General features: G+C 64.4%; 1 protein-coding gene across 1 annotated transcript in view; it reads right to left on the reverse strand.

Moving 5' to 3' along the window:
• LOC119107828 (transcriptional enhancer factor TEF-1-like) overlaps positions 1 to 12,736 on the reverse strand; it is a gene marked incomplete in the record, with an annotated part of 40,277 nt that extends 27,541 nt beyond the window's left edge. Inside the window, 2 exon segments of the mRNA XM_037231387.1 lie at positions 3,375 to 3,582; positions 12,584 to 12,736. Of these exon segments, the coding sequence (XP_037087282.1) occupies positions 3,375 to 3,582; positions 12,584 to 12,621 (246 nt within the window).
• Positions 12,737 to 18,228: the final 5,492 nt, after the last annotated feature.

An 18,228-nucleotide genomic window follows, 5' to 3' on the forward strand; every position in this document is an offset into this window, starting at 1 on the left:
TCCTCTCCGGGCGGTGCCGCTCACGCCGTGCCTGGAGCGGCCGGGTGCCGCCGCCTCGGCCGGCCGGCAGCCTCCAGCGGCGCCTCTCTGCACGTGCGGTCACCGCACGCCCGCTGAGCCGGGCTGCGGTCCTCAGGGAGGGGGAGGGGGCGTATTTGCGCCGCCTGCGCGGCACGTCCGCCGCAGCGGACGAGAGCGCCACACACGGCGGCGGTGGTGGCCTGTCGCGCGCGGCGGTCACGGCCGCACAAAAAGCAGACGCCCGGCACGGCAGCGGCCTGTCGACGCCTCGTCATCGGACCGTGCCGAACACGGATGGGCCCGCTTAAGGCGCCGCAGACGGAGTACGGCTCCATTCGGAATACGCCGCACAATCGCAGACAATGCATGGAAATGGCTCAAACAAGTACCTCCTCCCCCCAGGAAAAAAATCCTGGACTTCAACGCGAGACACACTCGTGCGTTGTAGAAGGACCTAACTTGCAATCCCACACCCCAAATCCCACCAATTTTCAAAGACTTCTAGTTTTCAGTCACGAGCGCTGCACCGTGCGCTGTGAGGCCCTGACGAGGGTATGCCACCAACCACATGCCACATTGTGCTCACCAACTTCAACACTCTGTACCGAATACGTGCCACTGTCCTTTGACCATGTTCCAACATAAAGCCTTATAAAAGGAGTCCCACCTAAAATCGCCGGCCGGCCAAAGGTCACAGTGCCCCCAAAGCGAGTCAATGCTTTTTTAATTGTTTCCGGGCTTGTTTTTATTATTTCGAACAGCTCATGGGTAGGTTGAGACAGCCATGCAGAGACGGGGAGGGGGAGGCGGCGTCCATGCGAAGGAATACAAAGCTCCACCTAAGATTCCCCACACCGCCCAGCGAGGCCTGCCTCAGCCCGGACAGACCACATAATAGAGACGGGGGCGATGCAAATGCGGCGCACCCAGTGGCGATGGGGCGGTTGCTGGCTGCTGCGCCGTTTCCGCCGCGCGGCCGGCCGGGGCGATGCGGGCCCGATAGCCGGAGCGTGGCGCGGCGGCCGGTGGGAGTGGCTCGCCGCCGGCGCCGTGACTCAACTGCGCCGCGCCGCGCCGCTCCCGCGGGCCACCGGTCCGCTCCAGCCCGGCCGGCGCTCACCGCTCCCATCGCATGCTGTCTCACTGTGCGGCACGTCCCATAGCCCGGTAGCAGTGGATGGCGCGCCGGTCCGCTCCAGCCCGACCGGCGCTCACCGCTCCCATCGCATGCTGTCTCACTGTGTGGCACGTCCCACAGCCCGGTAGCAGTGGATGGCGCGCCGGTCGGCTCCAGCGCGAGCGGCGCTCACCGCTCCCATGGCATGCTGTCTCACTGTGCGGCACGTCCCACAGCCCGGTAGCAGTGGATGGCGCGCCGGTCCGCTCCAGCCCGACCGGCGCTCACCGCTCCCCTGGCATGCTGTCTCACTGTGCGGCACGTCCCACAGCCCGGTAGCAGTGGATGGCGCGCCGGTCGGCTCCAGCGCGAGCGGCGCTCACCGCTCCCATGGCATGCTGTCTCACTGTGCGGCACGTCCCACAGCCCGGCAGCAGTGGATGGCGCGCCGGTCGGCTCCAGCGCGAGCGGCGCTCACCGCTCCCATGGCATGCTGTCTCACTGTGCGGCACGTCCCACCGCCCGGTGGCAGTGGGTGGCGCGGCGAAGCCGGCGCAGTTCTCGACCCACTGCCCGGACCAGTTCGCAAGTTGCATCGAATAGGAATATCACCAAAATGAATTATTACTGGTTGTCTAAGCATCGACTAGGCGCACATTGACCCATGATGGCGTCAGCATAGGTCCGTTTCATGGTGTAAGACATAAATGACAAACTGACAAGTATTTTGCCAGTAACGCACTTCGCAGCCCGCACACAGTTGCGCAGGTTCCTTTACCAAAAAACTACTGATCAGATACTGCGATGCCGCAGTATTCCACTGGTATATTTCTGGTGAATCACTAGCGCCCGCAACAGTGTTTGGATGAACATAACTTCATTAAAGCTGCTCAGTCAGATTTTGAACACGGGAGATTTATGTGCCATTGCTTTCGATCATGTCCCAAGCTGAGCGGCTATATCCTGTTGATTAAATAAATACCACAAATCACCCTAACTGTCACCTACAATCGATACGCTTAAGCGGCATCAGCCCTTGTAAGCTCAGTTGTGAGAAGGGAGCGTGAACACAGAGGGTGGCCTCCATCCTCGAATCCAAGGCCACGCTGTTCGAACGGCGTCCCGGAAATATTCGGTGCCGCCGCTGCCAGCCTGGGAACATACAGCCCGGCGCGGGTGGGTGGGGGGGGGGGGGGGGGGGGCACAGCCACCGAGCGTCAGGCCCGGCCCGGTACGCCCACTGAGTCACGATGAGCACGGCACAACAACACCATGTCATCGGATGCCAGAAAACACTGCGCCAGCGCCTGGCCCGGACATGGGAGCCGGAACGGGCGCAAAGTGGCGGCAGACCTGTCGGCCGGCCGGACGGCAGCTGTCACTCACCGAGCCGGCGGCACAGCCACGCCGGGGCCGCGGGGCTGCGCAGGCCACGGCCACCACAGGCTGGCGGAAAAACCCGCACCAGGCGCCACAGGCCAATCAGCCATTGCCCCTTACTGCAGGCAAAGCTCCGCTGCGGCCAGCTCTTCATTGGTGAAGGAAGTCCAGCCACTGGAGGAACTGGACTTCCTACTACGGAAGCGTGAAGCATTGCGCGCCCACACGGCACCCATCGCATAAGGTTTCAATTTTTTTTAAAAATCGAGCAATTGAGTGCTTTTAGAGCGTGAATCGCACACTCGCACACTGAAACGAGAATCCCAGTAATTGGACTGCATATTGAACAGCCTTTTTAAGCGATGGGACATTTACGGGACATGCGTTCAGTAAAAGGGAGGTTCTTTCCTGCGAAAAGGAATAAAACCGCATCGCCACACAGATGCAAGCAGCCATTTTTCCCACTACATTCGCCGAGATGAGGAACGGGCTGGTGCAAGTACGTCGCAGGTGACGTGATCACCGGATGTCTGTGCGTAAGGCTTACTTTCGCCAATGGAAAGTGGGGCTTGGACCCAACGGCCTGTGCAAGTAACTGTTAACGCTTGGCGGAAACAAGCCCTGCGTCCCACGGCCTAGCAGTCCCTGAGCCCGCTGGCAATGCCGATCTGCTGATCAACTCCGCCTGCTCCCAAGCGCGGCGCCAAGCGTGCTCTGCCGGCCGAGCCCGGCCTGCACCGCTCCGGACCGAGGTCCCCACCAGCTCCGGACCACGTGACGCCTCTGGGCTCGGGAGCGCCGACCACCTGCGTGTGATCCGGCGGCGCAGCTGACCAGGCAGCGGGGCCGAGCTCACCTCATTGGAGGTGACGCTGCCGGTGTCGCCGGCCAGCTTGAGGTGCTCCTCCTTGGGCAGGCCGCTGGTGGGCGTGTCGGGCAGGCTCATGGCGTGGCCGGCGACCGTGGGCGTGGCCGTGCCGGCGGGCGGCGCCGGCGGCTGCGGCCCGGGCGCCGTCGGGTTCCACGGCGACGATATCTTGGCGAAGTTGAGGAACGGAACCGAACTGCGGAGGCAGATACGAGCGCTTACTGGCGGGTACGACAGTGGATGACACTCCCATAGAACGAGCTTAACGCCGTGAAATGAGGGGAGAGGGGGAGACGTGGGTGGCTCAAATCGACTACTCGGCGTGACTGGCACTCTGATCAATACCTGTGCACACATCAGAAAAGCACTAAACCCATGGGATGCTTTCCTGGGCGAGCGTCAATGCCGATGAGACCGCAGATCGTGGGATAAAACGTGCATGTATGTGTGTATGTATGTATGTATGCATATTGTACACATATATAGTCATACAAGATTCTTTGTATATTACATATATATATATATATATATATATATATATATATATATTATTTTTTAATACGCGTATGATGCTAGGGGCAATGAATTCAAGAAATATCATTCATTGAGATTATCATGCATTCTGCTTACTACGGCCCAGTCAATATCCTTTCCTTCGTCGTGTAGCCACTTTCCCTTTGCCGCGAACCCATCCTCCTTTCGCGTCAATACCGCCGAGTCCCTCGTGAGGCAAAGTAGTTTATGGACAACATGAAAGGGGCCCGCACCGCGCCTGACAAAACTAATGCAAGCGAGCGCCTAGTAACAGGGGGAGGAGCCACGGGCTCCGTCTCGTGGAAGGTTGACATCAGCCGTATCGTGCTGCATGACGAGATTGGCTTAAAATGGGTGTTAACTTCACACATTTTCCGCCGTTACTCGTGGGCACGCTGCACGTTCGTGACGCACTTACTGCAATGGCCGTGGCAAACGGCTGCCGAATTTATGCACTAAAAAAGCACGGGAAGCATTGAAGAATCATGAAACCCTTCCATACAAAATGAGCGGGCATGTCACCGTAGGTCATTCTGAACACAAGCCCCTATAGCTCCCGTGCTGAATATGACTGAGCGGCAAGGCGCCGCCACAACATTGAGACAGCTGTCCCGGTCTTGTACAAAAAACATATGCACAACAATCGCACAGTTAGGGAAACCGTCCTATCAACGGTACCATCATCTGCTAAATCACGTTTCCTACCTACCAAATAATTCGAAAATCAGGATTTCACAGCAGAACTGCAATGATTTGACCAATGTTATGATGCACGTACACATCAACATGAAACAACATAATATCCTATATGAAAATTCGCATGCAGTTGAAATTAGTCCGACATAATTTGGTCAAGGGAACACATCGGACTCAAATTAATGACAGCATTTTTTTTGCGCATCTGATATCAACTGAACATGTCACGATTACTTCAATCAAAGCTCTGCGAAAACTCCACCCTTTTTCATGTCCGAGCCTAAAAACGAGTTAATATAAAATCAGCCTGTTTAAACCACTTGTCAACACCTAAGAGCTCCGGCAAGTCCTTAACTGGCTTAAATTGGTACACGCCATTGCTTGGCCCGCTGATGTGCACAGACTTTCCCGGCAGGATAAATGGGTCCAGCCATCGGCCATTGCCCAGTCACAGCTAGCCATCTGGCTGCTCCAGGCCGGCCCCGCAAACACCAGCCTAATGCAAGGAGCAAGAGCTGTTTAAGTTGCCCTGAGGGCACCGAACATTGCACGCCATCTGTGACCCACCGCGGAGCGATGGCAGGGAAGAAAAAACAGTGCGCCCTTTGACTCCCTCCGGCGCCCCCTGACTCTGCCACTGTTGTCCTCTGATTCTTTCTCCGGTGCCCTCTGACTCTCTATCTGGCGCCCTCTGACTCTCCCTCTGTCGCCTCTGACTCTCCCTCGGGCGCCCTCTGACTCTCCCTTGGGCGCCCTCTAACTTTCTCCGGCGCCCTCTGGCCCCCTTCGTCGTCCACCCCTTTCGTCCGCCCCTTTTCGTCGTCCGCCCCTTTTCGTCGTCCACCCCACCCGACTCTCAGCTCGGGGGTATGACAAGCTCAGACATAGGCGAGCCCGGGCCGGGACGGGCCAGGGGCCGGAGGTGAAGCAGGGCCAGCGGCGAGCACGGCGTCCACCGCTGGCGTGTAGCGCCACGCGCCAGAGTGGGCGTGGATCCCACCATGCAGGACCGTTCTCTCCGTCCCAGCAGTGCAAAGCGCAGCGCAGTGGTGTGGAGAGCGCGCAAGTGACACTGGATACAGCCGGGTCCGTCTCGCGCCGGTCACGCATTGTCACGCGACGTCGGTGCCAAGCCGACCAAGAAGACTCGTCTATATTTAGCCGTATACGCCTGCAGTGGAGCCGGTTCGATACAGCCGACCCGTTCCATTGGCCGGCCTGGCAGCTATGCCAGCCTCACGGATCCGCTCCGGACTCCGTGGCTGCCGGTCCTCCGCGCCGAGCGCGCGCCGGATTCCAGTGCCGCCGTGCCTCAAGGAGCCCTCTCATTTCGGAGCCGAATGCCGGGGATGGCGGGCGGCGTCACACGTAGCCGGCATGCCGCCGGCGGCTCAGCACTCCGCCCACGCCCGTGTCATTGCGGCGGCCGACCCCGGGGTCAGCTGGCACCAGCTGGCGGCGGCGCGGGCACGGTGTCTGGCCGGCGGCCGGTCAGGTCACAGGTCACCGCCGGCCGCGCCGAGCCGGCGGGCCGCGTGGCCAGCGCCGGCGGCCGTGGATCGAGTGGCGCTCGCGGCCGCCGCTGACTCAGCCTGCGCTGCTGACGTCAGCGGCCACCGGCTCACCTGAGCCGCCGCAGCTGCCACTGACTCAACGGCCGCCAGCTCCCGGAACCGGGCGAAAGCGGCCGCCACCCCTTATTGGACTCGTGCGAGCGCATGCGGGCACCAATGTGGCCTACGGCTGTCTCCGTACATCCGTGACTGGTGGCCGCGCGCGCCCGATCGGCAACAGCACGTGCCCGGTGCACGTGGCGCGGTGGCCTGCGTCAGAGCGGCGCCTCTGGGGACCCAGCCGGCGCCGCGCCGCTAGGAAGACCACGCTTTCCCACGCGAGGCGAAATAATAAACGCCTCCCACGTTCTAAGCTTAATCTGTCTGGCCGACGCAGGCCATAAAGGCGCGAACTAATCAATTAAGGTCATTAGTCGGCTTGTTTTGCAGGTGAGCTTCACGCGAGGGCGACCACGGGGCGGCGCGGCCCAGCCGGCCCGGCAGCGGTACTGATTTAATGGCGGCCGCGGCTTGCCGTCCGGCCATTAGAGCCCCGGCTGTAACGGACACACGCCTGCTGATCGCCTTTTGCCGAGCCGTTACCTCTAAATAAAAGAACTAATTACCGGGTCCCGACTGCCCGGGAGGAGGGGCACTGGTCCCGCCGTCAGCCACCGTGGCAGCGAAGCCCATCTACTAAATGAATGGGCCTGGCGTGCGCACCGTCCCTCGATTCACGCTCGGTGTCGCCACCATCAACTCAGCGCGCCGTCACCACCGCAATGGACGTGCCCAACAGCGCGCGCGGCGGCTGAACTGTACAACTGACACACCGCCGGCTGCGGCTCGTCAGTCGCCGCTTAGAACACGCAGGCCGTCGCGGCCAAGTCCCGTCAGCATCGTCATGAAGGCGCACCTGAATCCCTCTGCCAGAGGAGGCGCGGCGCTCAAGCGCTGCCTCCAGCCCCGCTGCGGCCAGCGCGCGCGGCAGCGCCCGCTCCAGCACCGGCCGCCACTTCCTGGCAGCGGGCGATGTTTACGTCGGCGGCGTCAATGGACGGGCGACGTGTACACAAATGAAATCATCGCGGCAATGATGCGCATTACGGCCGGCCGGCGGCGCAGCGGCGCGCCGGCGCGCCGCCCCCGACGGCGAGTGATCTGAGGATGGCGGTCCCGCACCGGCGCCAACAACAGCCGCGGGCAATCGGAGCAGCCGCCCTCAGCAGCGTGGCGCCGGCACGCAACGGCCTCCGTTACGCCCGTCTCGCCCCCGTTCGTGGCGGCGGCTGCAGCGGTCCGGGTCGGCTCCGAGCCCGCCCCGCCAGCCGGCGCCGGAGGCCTGCAGTCGGCGCCCGGATCGTGGCCCGCGGCCGCCGCAGACCAATTACCTGCCGTACGGCGGATCAGTTTATCGCTTTACGAGCGGGTGACTCAGCGGCGCGGCGACCGGTGCTGGACAAAGAGGCAGCCGGGAGATGACGGCCAGCACGGCGGCCGGCCCTGTCCGGTCAGGGCGGAACCCCCTACCCGCGGGGCGGCCGTCTTTTTCTTTCAGCGCAATGGTCCTGTTCGTTCGGCGAAGCGGTCCTTCCTTTAAGCGCGGCAATTCCATCCTCTGAGCACCGCGGTCCTCCCAGAGGGGCGTTCACCTCCTCCGAGAGGGGCGGTCAACTCCTCCGAAAGGGGCGGTCATCTCCTCCTAGAGACGCGGTCCTCTCCTCCCAGAGGGGCGGTCCTCTCCGCCCCGACCGGCGGTCCTGTTCTCCCAGCGAGGCGGACCTGTGCTCCCAGCGCGCCGGTCCTGTCCCGTCCGCAGAGCTCGCCAGCCCAGTCGCCGACGGGCAGTCCCGCCGGCGGCCCGTGCCGCGGCGCAGGCGGCGCGCCGGCCCGACGCGCGACACCGCCGCACGAGAAAGCACCTGTCCGGCGGGGCGGCGATCTCCGCTAACGGCCGGCCAGCGCCGCCGGGCCGGGCCGAGCAAACAGCCGGGCGCAAACAGGGCGGCCGGCGGCCGGCTGTTTTTGCGGCCGGCGCGCGGCGCACACAGCCGCCGGCTGGGTCAACGGCTGCGCCCCCGCCGAGGCCGGCGCGTCAACACGGCCCAGGAGCGTGCCCGGGCCTGGATCCGATCCCGGTCCCGGCTCCGGTCGCAGCGGCCGGCGGTAGCGCCGATGCCCCGGGGCACTGCGTGACACGGCGGTGTCGACGACACTGCGGTGACCGCCGGAGCGTTACCGCACCCCGCTCACTCCCGCCGGATCTACTCTAAATGCTAATGAGATTGACATTTTAAAGATAACAAATTATCCACGTGTGACGTTCTAATGATGCGATTATGTCGACCATGTTATTCCCATCCCTCAGAAGTTGTGCATTTTAAACGAACCGTTCAGGCTACTTAGGGAATCATAACCAGACAATTTGTAATCTGCCAAATGTCACCTGAGCTGAGCGCAATTTAGGCGGCGAACAAAGCGGGCAGGCCGGCTCCGAATGATGAATAGCGCGCCCAAGTTCGACTTGGATCACCAACTCGTGTAATGCGCACAATCAGAAATGTCACCGTCTAATTTCCACACGTGAGACGCCGCCCAGCTATAGTTGGCGCAGCTATCACGGCGCCCAGCGCCGCTCTCCCCGAGATCGCCGGCGACGCCTCGCCGACCGCTACGTCAGTCCATTGATCACGCCGCTGCCGTCAAAGCTCGCTTCGTTTGTAAATGTCGCTGCATAATTCCACCATACAGTTAAATTGCACTGCAAATGAATCGCGCCCCACGGGAGTGGCGGCGGCGGCGGGGTGTCGCGCCCGCCGTCGGCCGGCGCACCACGCATCTTTTGTCACCGTAAATTCGTCAGGCGGCGGCAAAAAGCCGACCGGAGCGCTGTGACCGGGACGCCGCTCGTAATTCAGGCCCGTAGATAGCATCCGCCGCGAGCACGGCCAAAAACGCACCGGCGCCGACCAGGGAGCAGGGAAGGGCGGGGGGGGGGGGGGGTGGCGGTCAGCAACGCCGGCGGGTCACCATGCAGCCGGCAGGACAACAAGGCGCCCGGAGCCGTGCCCCTGAGCACAGGTCAGCACGCGCTCGCAAAGTCGAGGTAAGGCGCGCTACGCCCGGAGAGCACGGACGCCGGCCGCCGTCCCACCTCATTTATTAAGCCGTCCGCAGCACTGCGACACTCGCAATGGCAGCCGTGCAATGCACGAGAACTTCGGGTTATTCGGTCTAATTTCAATAATGTGCATGTCGCGCGGCAGTGCCCCGTCGCCCGCCAGAGGGGGGGGGGGGGGGGCCTGGCGGCGGCGGCCCCGGCGCCCTCAGTCGGCAGCAGCGCCGCCGCCACCCCTGCACCGTGCGCCGACTGCGGCTGCGGCCCGCCACGCTTGGCGCCCGACCAAGGCCGGCCGGCCGGGAGGGGGGGGGGGGGGGGGCGCACTGCGCGGCCGTCTGACGGCCGATGGCCGGCGCCGCTCCAGGGAGGGCGCAACACCGCCACAGACACCCCGACCGATCGGCAGCCCGCTGCAGCCGGCGCTTCCGCGACACAGCAGGACTATAGCCCGTCCACCGCCCACGGGCAACACGGCCCTCGAGCCGGGCCGGCCTCGCACGGAAGCGCCTCTCATTACGGAGAGCTCCGGCAATGTTTTCAGCGGGACTCAACAGCCACAAACCGTCCGGCAAACACAGAGAAAACAGCACAGACAACCGCCTCCGGGAGCCCAATTCCGACGAACGCCTGCCACGCGTCACTTGCCAGCATCCTAAGCCCCCGTGTGCGACAGAGGCGGCGCGATCCCTCCGGTCGGCTGACCCGTCCCCGTGTGCGACAGAGGCGGCGCGATCCCTCCGGTCGGCTGACCCGTCCCCGTGCCAATGTCCGGCACTGCGAGCGGCCAGCATCCGCGGGCGGGCGGCCGGAGTCGGGGCGCCGCTCCATACTGAACCCAGCGCTGCCGAAGCTCCAGCTGGGATCGGCTGGAGCTTGTGGAAACGGGGATCGTGGATTCCCGGAGCGGAGGATCGTGGCCGAAATCCGCACGACCCGCCGCCTGCAGCCAGCGACCACGCACGGAATGGAAACACCGTGCCGAATCAGAGCATCGGCACAGTTTTGCACGCGCATTACGTCGACACCAGGTTGACCGTGGAGAAAGCACAGCGCACGAGAACGGGTTTCCGACGACGGGCCGCTCTGACGGGAGGGGAACAGCGATATCGAGAGACAAGGCAGAAATAATGAGCATCGCAGCGCTCTCTTGAGGGGTGTCTACTACGTTTCTAATGCATTTTTGCGACCAGAAATCCCCTGTGTATCAATTGAATGGAATGGTCTGCTTCCAAATTTCTTAGTGTATTTTTCATACGAGCAAAAAAAAATCGATTTCAACGAGTTAAATGTTCTGCAAGAACTAAACTGATGCATTCAGTCATCGGCCGTAGCGTTATGACCAAACACACTTCCACAAAAGAAGTGCACCTGGTTACTCGCCTCCTGCAGGGCTACGCGAATTCAAAACATCGCAAAGCGATTGCCGTATAAAGATAGATAACGTGGCAGAAAATACAATAAGAATTACCACATGTGTCACATCAAAGAGAAAGGCGTACCGCGTCACGCTATACAATACATTTTACTCAAAGGCTACCTTTGGGCAGGTCCCTGAGGTTTTACTTGATTAAAATGAATGCCACATCGGACTGCGTAATGTTTGATGGAGCATATCAAAGATGAGCAACCAAACTTCATATACCTCATCCGGCCAAGACCGCCTTCGAACACAAACATGCCTGTTGGATGAACAACATGCACGATGCATACATAATCACTTAGGCACCTGATCTACAAACGACGTCAACCATTCGTGCTGCTGGCACACTGTTTAACCCAAAATCCAAATACGCTTGATGCTACAACACCGTTTTAATCCACATGGAACCCAGGTCTGTGAAAGTGGGGATCAGCCTGCTTGATAAAAGTTCTGTTATGCAAAGCCGGCCCATTAAAATTCATGAGGGTCTTAACTCCCGAAACAAAAAGTGGTGGTTGAAAGCCATGCATGCGTGCATGCGAACTGAACAAGTGCATCAGTAACAGTTGTACCTATTTGGGACCGTCCATGCGGAATATTAAATGCGCAGTCCTCTCGCGAAATACAAAGCTTCTACGCCAAATGGCGGAGAGTGCCTGAGCTACGTATGCACTTGAGTAAAAAAGCCACTAGTTGTTGATACACTTCTTTTTCCCGTTTCATGATCTAGTCATGCGATGATCTGACGTTGTGGGCTACACGAGCACCGGAACAATGCGGTCAGCCGCGCACATGGGGCGGTTCGCGTTACAAGACCTACACAAAACCAACCTGCAATGCTCATTTACGTGATTAATACCGCAGATAATCCGAGCGGTATGACAACGGGAGACGTTTACAGCCGGCCACAAACGATCAGCCAATTATCGGAATATTGCCAAGACCGGCGAACATGCTCCGACTCAACCATCATGGAACGCAGCAATGCTATGGAACCCCAACAATGTTCAAAATGCAGCCGGATATGTACATTTGTACAATGGTCCATGTGCAACTTCCTGGATCGTCACCAGATGTCACGCGCATACAGCAGGTTAGCTGCCGCTCGCGCACCTGCAGCCAGCTCCAGGCGGCCTGGCATCGCCTTCTAGCTGACCCTGAGGACGCATCGCGGCGGAGTGGCCACCCGCGCCCGATGGCGCCCACCCAGACCTGTGTCACGTGCCGAGCGGGTGTGCTGTGCGGCAGGGCCGGTCGGGGGTCGGGTGACACGCGCCGGCGCGGGCGGCCAGTCCGCCGCTCACGGCTATATCACCTGATTGACGAGTGAGCGCGCCCACACGGCCGGCCACGCCAGCCGATCCATTCGGCTGAGTTATGTGGCGCGGCCACCGCCGGCGACTAACAGCCGTCCGGCACGCGCAGCCGCTGAGCGTCGGCCGTGCCGCCGCCGCCGCCGCCAGCAGCCCGCTGGAGCCCGCGCGGCCGCCGAGAGCCTCCTCGCAAGCACAGCTTCCGCCGCGCGCACGCAGACTGCAGGCGAGCGGCGAACGCTGGGCCCCGTACCGCTCAACACGCCGTCCGCGTGCGAAAGAGCCGGCTCACGTCTCCTCCGCGACACGCCTTCGCCCGCTGCACCGGGCGCCTTCGCCCACTGCACCGGGCGTCGACGGTTCGCCGTTCCATGAGGAAGGCGGGTCACCGGCAGCTTTCTCGGCAGCACTCTCGTTTGGCGTCTGCAGCCTGCAACTCGGGCGGCCATTGCAGCAGCCAGGACCTTCCTGCTCTAAGTACACCTGCCTGTCGCTCCGAAGCCCCTGCACCGCGGCACGGAGACCAGACGCGGGCCGGCCCGGCACGGACCACCACCTACCTCATCTGGAACACTGCGCTGCCGAGCATCGGCACCATGGCACGGGGAAGCGGCGGCGGCACCGGCTCACTGGTGGCCGGTCTCGGGGCACACCACTGAGCGCCAACACTGCAGCGGGCCGAGCGCCGATACTAGCGCAGCGGCGGCACGGGCGGCGCGGCTCCGACTGAGCGGCGGCAGCGGCCGGCGCCGGGTAGCGCCGGCGCCGCCCGCCAGAGGGCCGGCGTTCTCATGGGCTGCGGCCGGCGGCTCGGCAGCCCAGCCGTGTCCCAGACCGGGGTCCCAGTGGTGCTGGCGGCTGGTCACCGCTGCACGCGTGTGGGCTGTATGCACGTCGCGAATTATGCTATCGCATTGGGGTATTGATAACACGCCCACGAGCATGCGCCCCGGCATGTAACAGCGGCCCGCGAACCAGTAAATTTTAGTTTGCAAACGTCATTTATCAGATATAATCTTCGTTTTCGACTATTTGCATAAGCCAGCTGTCACCAGCCTGAAGTAATTGCAATGCACGGTTGTAAGCTGGCCCATAAACAGCCCCTTGCCTCAGTCCTCATTCGCTGTAACGTAGCATGTGACACATATGAATCTGCCACTCCATGCTTCATGCCTCCCAATCAGAAACCGACCCATCATGCCTCATCGCTACCAACAACCGTCCACAATAAGTCAACCGCGCAGGCCGCGATTCGCCTGCAAGCCGGGCTTCTGGTGAGTGTGGTGACTTGTGGAGCCAGGCGAGCCCAGCTGAACCATCAGAGGCAGAGAGAGAAAGATGGAGCGGAGGAGAGAGCTGGCAACAGGGAGCCAGTCGCCCGTCGGCCGGCGCGCCGCAGTCACGGCCGGCGCGGCGGCACCTCCGACCGTCACGGGCGGCAGCGCGGCGGCAGTCGGACGGTTCAGCGGGTCCGACGGCCTGCAGCGGGCCGCTCCAGCGCTCGCCGTGGGAGCGGTCGACGGCGTGACGGCGGCCGTGACACTGCAGCGCCGCCGGCCCGACGCGGCCGCCCTGCCGCTGCCGGCGCGCCGAGCCGTCGGCCATCGGCAGCGCAGTTTTCCTGCCGGTGGTCATCGGACGGCCGGCGAAACGCTCGGAGACGGCCACGATGAGGCGGCCGGGCCCAGCGGCGCCCGTCGCGCCACCCTGCAGCACGGCGGTGAGAACCCGACCGTAGCGCGTACAGCACAGGCAGCGCTCCCATCCGGTGCCTTGTACTCCACCGTACGACCGACTGCCACGATTCAAGCCGCGCAGCATAGCGCGCATGCCCGACATACACCTGCGCACGGCTCCGGCGCAGGTGTTCCACCCCCATTACGTCCCCCTCCCCTCCGCCCGGCTGCGGTCAGTCCTAACACTGGGCTCTCCTCCCCCGTGACAAGCACATCTCAGCTGGAGACAATAAATCGTTTTTGTGGGCCCGTCGCGGGGTCTGGGAGCCACACAGTGCTCATTAATTTGCCCGCGCGCGTTATGGAATACCCCGCGCGGCCGCGCGTTGCCGGTCACTCCGTTTTTCTGGCTATCCTGTCCCGTCCTCACCGCCGCTCTACTCGATCTTTACGATAGGACCGGGGCTCGCCGGACGAGAATGCACCGGCACGGTACACGGCGTCACGCCCGCCAACGGACGAGACGCCACGCCTCTGATGAAGCACACTACCGTTGTTAGAACATCCCGACACACGACGTACCGACGACCATGTCGCATTTCTACCTCACCGCGTCCACGAGCCGGACGGCTGACCGGGTGCAGCGTGCGGGTGGAAGCCAGCCCAGAGCGGCGCCGGGGGCAGAGTGTGCCGGGCGGCCAGGTAGCCGGCCGATCCACCTCCCTTTTCTTTGTTCCCCACCTCACGACGACCAGGCCGGCCCACAAAAGCGCAGCGCCCAGTGGCCCAAGACAGATCGGCACCCTGGGGGAGCCCTCAGTTCGCGGCGACGACCGATAAAAGAGACGGGCCAGCACAGGGTGGCAGGTTCAGACGCTGGACGCCGCACGCTCGACGGCCGGTTTAAACGGCCGCGCCGCCGCCGCTTTGTCCAGCATTTCCGCGCTCGCATCCGAAGCTCAATGGGCCCGGTTCGAATCCGCCGCGCGCCGGCGCGCACGCGGCCCGATGCGGAGAATGCGCGCTGTTTGCGGAGGGCCCGGCCTTCGGCGCCGGGACGGCCGGGCGGACCGGCAGCCGGGCGGCCCGCGGCGGCGCCGCCGGTCTCCCGTGCAGCGCGCGCGCCGCCATTTCGCCGTAATGAGTGCGGGTCGGCCGAGCGCAGTCCTTCGGCGCCCCGCGGCGGAGAGATTATCGGCAGGCGGGTCAGAGGTGAGGCGGCCGAGACGTGTGCCCGGCGCCTCCTTGCCGCCCCCTCGACCGGCTCCCCGGCCGGCGGCGTCCAGCCATCAGGAGTAGGCAATTGAGAGGTTGTCGCCGTGTCTCCCGGCTGTCGCTCGTCGCGTGCCGGCGTCGTCACGAGCCCGGCCGCCGCGCCGGGCCGTGGGAGCCGCCACAATCCGGCACACCCCACGCTGAACGGGCGACCCGCTCTGCGCTACAACAGCCGCCGCGCGCGCAGGACTGCACGGCCCACGCACCTGAAAGTCGGTCCTGTGAACTGCCCCGATTTGGGCCAATTAAAAACAAAGAAAAGCAAGCGAAGCGTGGCCAAAAGTACGCGCGCAGCCGGGCTGCGGGGGTGGGCGGGTACAAAGACGAAGGTTCCCACGCCGTGGACCGGGCAAACGCCGCCATAGGCTGCGGCCTCGCACACGAGCCGACTGCCGTGGCGGCGCGCCGTCGGAGCTCTGGTCGTCTCGGCAGCTTGAGAGCGGTGTACCGTGGCGGCGCCGTGGCGTCTGCGGCGGAGCAGTCGAGCCCAGGCCGTACGGATGGTCTGCCTTCGGTGGCGGCTGCGGCGGCGACTCGATGCGACCACAGCCTCGCGGCCACAGTCGGCCGGGACCCAGAGCGGCGCGGCGCCGGCCGAGCGGCGCCATCCTCCCGCCTCCAGCCTCCCGTGCCTCCCAGTGCCGACGAGACGCACCCCTCAGCGCCACGCTGGCGCCGAACAGCAGCAGCGGCCAGGTAGGTAGCGGCAGCCTCTGTCGCTGCCCGCCTCCCGTCAGGGGCGGCCGGCCGGCATTCCGGTACCGGAAGCCGCCTCGGCCAGGGGGCCGCTCCGAGCAGAAGAGCTCCGAGCAGCGGCCCCCACATTTGTCGCCGCGTGGCGTGACCAGGGAGGCGGCGGCCGACCGAGATCGGCGCCGCCGCCAACAGCCGCCGGCCCGTTCCCACGATTCCGGGGGTGCCTCCACCGACCGCGGTGCAGCACGTCGGCGATCACGACCATTAATTCGGCCATAAAAAGCGGCCGCTGCCGGCGGCGCACTCGGAAGCGGCCGGGAGTCAAGGATGGCGCCGAGCGGGTCAGCGCGAGCCGGGGCGTGGGACCTGGCCCGGGGCCCGGCGCGGCCGGGCGGCCGGGCGGCCGGGCCGCACCGGCCGTACCGCCGGCGGCCGCCGTCAATCACGGGCACGGCCCAGCAGCGGCGCAGAAGCACTCGCGACTCCACCTACACATGGCGCGCGTCGTTGGCGGCCGTTGGCTGTCGTTACGCGCGACTGCGCGACTGCGAATTGCGTGCTCAGCCCTCACCGTCGTGATCAGCCGACGCAGCGCGACCCTTGGCCACCAACCAGGCGTGCGCGCGTGACCGGGGCCCGGCCCAGTGGCATATCCGCCATCCTTACGAGGTCGCGCCGCCCCTGGAGGACAGCGGACGGCGCGGCCCCGCGCCCGCGCCGGCAGCCGCTCGGCCGTCAGCTGGACACTCGTCGGCGCGTCTGTTTGTTGGCGGTGAGCCCGGCCGCCGGCGAGGCACCGCCGCCGCCGCTAAAATACACCGGATGGCGGGCGCGGTTTGCCCGAGTGCGGCGGATGGTTGGCATGCCGGGGCGGGGGTGCGGACCGCTGCCGTACGTCCGCGGCCGCGCGGCCGCCAACGGGCCAGACCAGCGGTGGAGCGGCAGCCGCCAATCAGGTGCAAAACACCGCCGGAACCGCAGCTCCGCACTCGGAACCGCGCTCGGTCCGCACCGTCGAGCGGTAGGCAGCGGCGGGTTCCCACGAGCGTGGCGCACCACGACCACGCTGACAGCGCCACACCTCGATAAAAACGGCGCTCTCGTGCCGACCACTTTCGCTGCTTCGGCGGCCGCCCATGCGCGGCGTCGGCGTGCCCGGGCGGGCAGCGCGCACCGCCCGGTAAACAGCCGTGCGCGTCTGCCGCCGCCCCCGCCCGCGCTGCTAATGGCCGGGTCCGCGCGGTGCACGGCAGCCGCCCACCGTTCCCACCCATCGGCGCCCGACGCGCACGCGCCCGTGCACGCGTGGCGTGCGGCGGCGATAGGTCGCACGCGCGGCCCACCGCCGGCCGCTGGCGGCCGCCCGGGAAGCCCGGCCGTCGCCGGAGCGTGAGCGGATCAGCGCCGTCTGGCGCCCGGTTGGCCCACCGACCGGTCCGGCCCCCTCGGCGGCGCTGTGTGACTCACAGGCGGCGGTCAGCGCGGCGCACAGGTGCGCCACCACCGCCGCCCGGCAAAAACACGGCCTCATTGTGATGCAGGGGATGAGTGGTACCCGGCCGCCGGCCGCCGGCCGCTGCCGCCGCCGCCGCCGCCGCCACCGCCGAGATGACGACGGCCAATTATCGGTCAGTGGCGGCGCCGCCACCACCGCCGTGCGGCCGGGTGCCAACGGCGCGAGTCATTTGGCGACGTCGAGGCGGCCACTGCGGGCGGAGGTGGCAGCGTCAGCACGCGCCGCGGCCGGCGAGGCCACGCCCCCGCTCCGCTCCGGTCCGGTCCGGTTTACGGCTGACGGCTGGATGTGACCAGGCCCACCCGAAGGTCTGCGTTTACAACGTGGCTGTGTCCCTGGGGCGATGGAGGAAACTTTTACCAGCGTGTCATTGCAATCAGCTATATTCAATCGCTCGCCACCAGGCACCTCCTTCCAATTTACAACACTCTTCCGACATACCCGGGCCCAATGATGAAGGTGACACGGGTTCCATCTCCCCCCCCCCCCCCAAACAGCCCTGCACATCTCGGGCCGTTCCGGCGCGCGCCCGGCGCTCCCCGTCGACCGTCGCGTCGGCTCCTGCTGCCGAGGCGCGCGGCCATCGCGAGCCGCGGGGGTCGGCGCGCCCATCGCCGGCGCAAAAACAATCAGCGGTGCGGCCGCCTGCGGCCGGTGATTACGGCGGCGGGGGGCGCCCGCAGCCCTTTTGTCTCGGCCCAGAGTGCGGGGAACGGGCGCCAGCGGTCCGACGGTGCCGCCCGCGGCCGGGCGGCCGCGCCGAGGCCGCCGCCCGCTGGCTCAATCGTCCGGCTTTATCTCGCGGCCAGGGAGTGCCAGGACAGGTCCACTCCATAAAAAGCCGCGGCAAGCCGGAAAAAACGATCGTAGCCGACCGCCGTTAAGGCCAAAACCGGCTCATTTTTACCATAGCTTACACTGATCCATTTCCTGAGCTCCTGGAAACACGCGGGCCAGCGCCGGCGGCCATCAGGGCGTGCCGGCCGAGGATGGACACCGCTCAGCCGGCGCGTGCCGCCGCCGCCGGCCTGTGCGGCGCCGG

The sequence above is a fragment of the Pollicipes pollicipes genome, unplaced genomic scaffold (genome assembly GCF_011947565.3).
Source record: "Pollicipes pollicipes isolate AB1234 unplaced genomic scaffold, Ppol_2.1 Scaffold_6686;HRSCAF=7923_pilon_pilon_pilon, whole genome shotgun sequence".
NCBI lineage: Eukaryota > Metazoa > Arthropoda > Thecostraca > Pollicipedomorpha > Pollicipedidae > Pollicipes > Pollicipes pollicipes.